The sequence below is a fragment of the Glycine max genome, chromosome 12, assembly GCF_000004515.6.
Source record: "Glycine max cultivar Williams 82 chromosome 12, Glycine_max_v4.0, whole genome shotgun sequence".
NCBI classification, from domain to species: domain Eukaryota; kingdom Viridiplantae; phylum Streptophyta; class Magnoliopsida; order Fabales; family Fabaceae; genus Glycine; species Glycine max.
The window spans coordinates 2,956,262-2,962,272 of NC_038248.2; the positions used below are offsets into that span (position 1 = coordinate 2,956,262).

At 36.9% G+C, this 6,011-nt stretch overlaps 1 protein-coding gene across 1 annotated transcript; it reads left to right on the forward strand.

The window, feature by feature from the left end:
- Nucleotides 1-275: 275 nt before the first annotated feature.
- LOC100784405 (phosphatidylinositol/phosphatidylcholine transfer protein SFH8) lies at nucleotides 276-5,715 on the forward strand. Its single transcript, XM_003540956.3, has 14 exons — nucleotides 276-761; nucleotides 843-1,146; nucleotides 1,235-1,334; nucleotides 1,454-1,720; nucleotides 1,808-1,885; nucleotides 2,044-2,145; nucleotides 2,243-2,292; nucleotides 2,429-2,528; nucleotides 2,629-2,727; nucleotides 2,833-2,946; nucleotides 3,283-3,421; nucleotides 4,271-4,680; nucleotides 5,336-5,410; nucleotides 5,500-5,715. Exons 1-14 carry the CDS (start codon nucleotides 728-730, stop codon nucleotides 5,515-5,517), a joined length of 1,890 nt encoding a protein of 629 aa, XP_003541004.1. The 5' UTR covers nucleotides 276-727; the 3' UTR covers nucleotides 5,518-5,715.
- Nucleotides 5,716-6,011: the final 296 nt, after the last annotated feature.

A 6,011-nucleotide genomic window follows, 5' to 3' on the forward strand; every position in this document is an offset into this window, starting at 1 on the left:
TTCAAAAAAAATATTTATTGTGAAAATAAAAATAAAATCATAAATATCATAATTTTATTTATTTTAATAATTTTTATTTTTTAGTTCTTTAACTAATGTTTTAAAGATATTTATTAATGTTTACCCTAATAGTTTGTACTTTGAAACACTCTTAGAATATTTTAATGAAAGTATTATTTTGCTTTTTTTTTTTTTTTTATCATGGGAACCAAATAATTGAGTGATGAGAAAGGTTTAATTAAATTGGAAGATGATTGGTAATAATGATTCAGAGAAAGAAGAACAAAGCAACCAACCCCCTTATTAACGAAGACAAGAATTTTCTTAATTTTCTGGTCAGCCGTAGCAACCAGCGATTAGGCCTGCAATCTGACCAAATCATTGGGCCGTTCCCAATTTATTGCCTTTCCACCGCCACGTGTCAGCTTTCCCAAATTTGACCGGCTATTCGGCGGTTGAAACCGGAAAAGTAATACTAGTCTAACAGTAGCAATAGCAGAGAGCGACAGAGAGGGTGAGGCTAAGACAGAGCACTGTCTGAGTGAAACATCCATTCTTTTCCTCCACCTCGTGATTCCCAAACATTCTCTTCTTATTCCCAGCTCCACGCGCTCGTTTCTATATTCTCATCACTCGCGCTCTTCTTCTTCTTCTTCTCCCTCCATTAGGGTTTTCTTAATGCTGAATGTGGCTTCCCTCGCCGCACATTGACCCTTGACACACCACAATGTCCGGCCCTCTCGACCGTTTCGCAAGACCCTGTAACTTCCTCTTCTCTCTCTCTTAGGGTTTTAGCTTTTTTCTATCTTCGCTTATGCGTTTCGTTTTGGTTATTTTGGCAGGTTTTGAAGGTTTCTCCGGGAGTGATGAGAAGAAAGAAAGGAGATCTGATTTTGAGAACTCCGAAGATGAAAGAAGAACGAGAATTGGATCTCTGAAGAAGAAAGCGCTTAACGCGTCCTCCAAGTTCAAGCATTCGCTCAAGAAAAAGAGCAGCAGAAGAAAAAGCGATGGCCGTGTTAGCTCTGTTTCGATCGAAGATGTTCGGAACTTCGAGGAGCAGCAGGCCGTTGATGCATTTCGCCAAGCCTTGATCATGGAAGAATTGCTTCCTGAAAAACACGATGATTACCACGTCATGTTAAGGTGTGCCTTGCCCAAAGTAATTTTCTTCATTTCCCGAAATGGAATGTTTTGCTTAATTTTCTTCTTCTTATTTTTTTTACTTTTACAGGTTCCTGAAAGCAAGGAAGTTTGATATTGAAAGAGCAAAGCATATGTGGGCTGATATGCTACAATGGAGGAAGGAGTTTGGTACTGACACTATTATGGAGGTAAATGTAGATAGAATTTGGATAATATTTACTATAATAGGTTACAAGATTAGCCTCTGCGGTGGTTGGATTTGTTTGTTATTGCATCCTCTGGGCTTAATGTTTTGTGTTTGCGTTAGGATTTTGAGTTCAAAGAAGTAGATGAAGTTGTGAAGTATTATCCACATGGCCATCATGGTGTTGATAAGGAGGGAAGGCCTGTTTACATTGAGAGACTTGGGAAAGTGGATCCGAACAAACTTATGCAGGTTACGACCATGGATAGATATGTAAAATACCATGTGCAGGAGTTTGAGAAAGCTTTTAAGATAAAGTTTCCTGCTTGCACAATTGCCGCCAAAAGACACATTGATTCAAGCACCACGATACTAGATGTTCAAGGCGTGGTATGTTGCTGTTAATTGTTCCTCATTGTATGTGCCTGTGGATTCCTGTGACATATGGGAAATTTATGTTGTAGTTTCAACTTTTAGGGCCTCAAGAACTTTACAAAGTCTGCTCGGGATCTCATTATGCGGTTACAAAAGATTGATGGTGACAATTACCCTGAGGTGTGTAACACTGTCGGTTTCTGTGTATTTTGTTACATTACGCCCCTTGTTTTGATTTCATCGGTTATATGAAATTAAAAGTTTTTAAAGAAGAATATGTACTAAGGTCTCAACTATTGCTGATTTTTTATTTTTTATTTCTTTTTTTAATGATACAGACTCTCTGCCAAATGTTTATCATAAATGCTGGCCCTGGATTTAGGTTGCTATGGAACACTGTCAAGTCTTTCCTTGATCCCAAGACAACTTCAAAGATTCATGTATGTAGAAATGCTATATTGTAGCTGCCTAAGGCTCTTTTCATGATGGCTTATGGCTGCTGACATTGCTTGGTGCCTCTATGGAAATATTACTTAGGTTCTCGGAAACAAGTACCAAAGCAAATTGTTTGAAATAATTGATGCCAGGTACATATTGGATCGATTTCTCTGTATCTGCGTATTAGAAATTTTGTAAATCAATCGATGTATTTTACTTTTCAAGCATCACTACCAATTTGCACCATCCTTTAAAATGCCTAATATTTTTGTGCACTTAATGAAGTGAGTTGCCAGAATTTCTGGGAGGTACCTGTACCTGTGCAGATCAGGGTGGTTGCCTCAGATCTGATAAAGGACCCTGGAAAAACCCTGAAATTTTGAAGGTTATTTACACTGACCTTTCTGCTTAGTAGCCTTAACATGTGTTCTACTATATCAATCTTACTACATGCTAACTGTTAATTGCATGTGGACATTTTGCAGATGATTCTCAGTGGTGAAGCACGGCGAGCAAGGCCAGTAGTAAAAGTTCTAAACAGTGAAGGGAAGGTTATTGCCTATGCCAGACCACAATATCCAATGGTAAGATGTTGTATGGCTGGTTATTGCTTGAACTGGGTGGTGGAGGGCTGATTTGCACCTTTTTCATTGTGTAACTTTATTGACTATGTCACTTCTTTCTTGCAGGTAAAAGGCAGTGACACATCCACAGCTGAATCAGGGTCAGAAGCTGAAGATATAGCTTCTCCAAAAGTGACGAAGAGCTACTCACACCTGAGGTTGACACCTGTTCGGGAGGAAGTAAGTGTTGATCTTGGAATCTGTTAACTCTCATGGTTTTAATTAAAAAGGCAGAAGTTTCAATTAGTGGATGGGCAGTGCACAGAAAAACTACAATCAATCTAATAATTTTACTGGCTGCAAAATTTTCTTTGATAATTCTTACACCGATTATTCTGTGTGTTTAATGTGTATTTGATTAAATGCACTTATAGTCTTATATACAGAAGCTATTCACTATATTTAAAGATATCATCATCACTATGAGGATGATCAAAATTTAATGCTTCTCAATGAAATTGTTCTTAGGATTTGCCTTCTCCATTCCTAATACAGAAGTTTTTGTGTTCTTTGCAGGCTAAGGTAGTTGGAAAGTCGAGCTCTGCTGGTGGTGGTAACTTAGCTGGGTATGATGAATATGTACCAATGGTGGACAAAGCTGTTGATGCTGCCTGGAAGAACCAAGCATCACTCCAGAGGTCTCAAACTTCAAAAGGTTAACAACTTTAGCTTATTATTATCATCATTATATTACTTAGCCTTTGTATGAATCTTCTCATGGTGCTTATTCACCAAAAAATCAACACAGATGCTTCTAAAAATAATCCTGTTGATTAAAATTTTGTAGCTGCTTTCTGTTCTAAATCTCAATAGAAACTTGTTTCATTTTCACCATAGTGACACTAATTGTGCTTTAACCATTGCTGGGCATTCAATGGCTCTAAATGTATTGAAGTCATGAGCTTTGGTCTATAATGTTGTGTCATAATATAAAAGATTATGCTAAATTAAATAATGAATTCTGACTAATCAATGTTTGGTTGAAATTAACTGATATTTTGATAGGCTATTGAGGACATGAACTTGATTTTCTTTTAAACACTTATGCTCTGGTTGTCAGTAAGCTGTGTACTGATCACTTATGGCCTTAAATAACAATCCACCCCCTTGTTTTTAAGATCTAATGCTTTCAGCTTTTGAAATTTGAATTTTTTTTCACCAACTTGAAAAACATGATAGTGAATTTCAATTTAAGAAAATGGTGTATTATATCTGGTGCATTGTATAAATTTCTAGTCAGTTAGAGACAAACCATTTCAGGATCCTCACTTAAGAGTTTAAGATCTTGGAACAGTTGATCCCTGACCTTGTATTTGTGTTCTGTCAATGCTTTAAAGCTCAAAAGACTTCTGTTTGAGGAAATTTATTTGGGAATTGGGATATAAACACTTCCAGAAGTCCTGGCTTTACGCTTTTGGAAGACCTAGTTCTTTGCCTGGTTTCTTGATTTGAATTATTTGATGTAATTTTCTCCAGGATTGTTAAGTTGAAATTTTCATTACAGGAAAACCTCCCCTCCCTGACACTCCTAACCCCCCTGAAGGGATTCGAGCTCGGATTGTGGTAGCTCTAACTGTCTTCTTTATGACGCTGTTTACTCTCTTCCATTCATTCGCATGCCGTGTGACCAAGAAACTTCCTGCCGTATCATCTAATGATGATCAGGGCACTTCAGAGCCTACTCTTGATATAACAAAAATAAACAATGATGACTATCGTCCTCCTTCACCAACTCCAGCATATGCAGAGGCAAATCTCCTTTCCTCAATGATGAAAAGGTTAGGTGAGCTTGAAGTGAAGGTTGACACACTCCAATCTAAGCCATCTGAGATGCCTTATGAGAAAGAAGAATTGCTAAATGCTGCTGTATGTCGGGTGGATGCTTTGGAAGCAGAGTTAATTGCAACTAAAAAGGTAGGATGCTATAATGTATTTTTTCCTTTTTTTTTTTGAAAAACTGCAGTCATGATCACCTAAAATCTATTAAATTGAGGTATTTGCCTGACTTATTCTTTCTTATTTTTGCTTATTATCTTTAAATTCAAACCTAAAATCCTACCTTGCTCGCTCCTGTTAGCTGGCTGCTATGTGAATATACGGATGAGCACATTCTTAATGAATCAATGCTATATTTTTCTTGTTAAAGTTTAGTGATAACTGTTAGAAGTTAAAGGATTAAACCCAAGAAAGAGAAAAATATATGTTTTTCTTGCCTATTACCTCTTCTCCACCAACCAAAGGTATATATTTGTCTTGTCTGTTGGTTTAAACGAGTGTATTTATGTGCTCATGCTGATATGCAGCTAATGCTAATTATGTTAGGGAAGTTTCATTATTTTAGATTTTAGTTTCTTTACAGTTTCATTTCATGGTGAATCATGCAAATTGCTTATTGCAGTTGTGCTTTTGTTCTCTTTATGCATGTATCTATTTCCCCCCTATGTATGTTTGGGTGTGTATGCCCTAAATGTCATATCATGGCCGTGGAGATGTGATGAATACATAGTTTCTTATTGTTTCCTTACCTGAAGCGTACTGTTACATTTGCACTTTCTGGATTGTTCAATAGGCTCTTTATGAAGCACTAATGAGGCAAGAAGAGCTGCTTGCTTACATTGATAGTCAAGAAGAAGCTAGGTTACGGGTAAGTTTGTCTTTTGTATCTTCTGAACATCATTGCAAACTTAGGTATGTTATTCAAATTTCTGATATTTATATTTTGCTGCTTATCAGAAGAAGTTTTGCTGGTGAGTTTTGGTTGCTGACAGAAAGAGACTCTGGGAGAGGGTGTTTTCAAATCATGGAGTTTCTAGTGCTGACCTTGCTCATGATGTTAAACTCTGAATACTGATACAGTTTAATGAGTAAACTCGACAAATGTTTCAAACTTGTGTATAGCTAATGGTGGTCTCTTTGCCGGATTAAACACAAGCCTTGTTTTTGCTAGCATTACCTTTGTTGTTGTATTTGGTGTGCTTGTCTTTGTTGGTTGGAAAAGCGGTTGTTCTTCCGATCTCATAACTTGCATCGAATATTAATCTATTTTGGGGGCTAGCGAGGGGAACAAAGGTAAAAAATTAATCTCCAACTATAATTTTTCTTGCAAAGGTGTTTAGGAAATGGGCACATTTTGTGCTAAATCCTTATAAATTTCTAAGGCACAACGCGAGCAATGTTAATTTTATTTCTCAAATTAAAAGGTAATGATGGAAAGTGGCTTGTGCATACGTGGGTACAATATACTG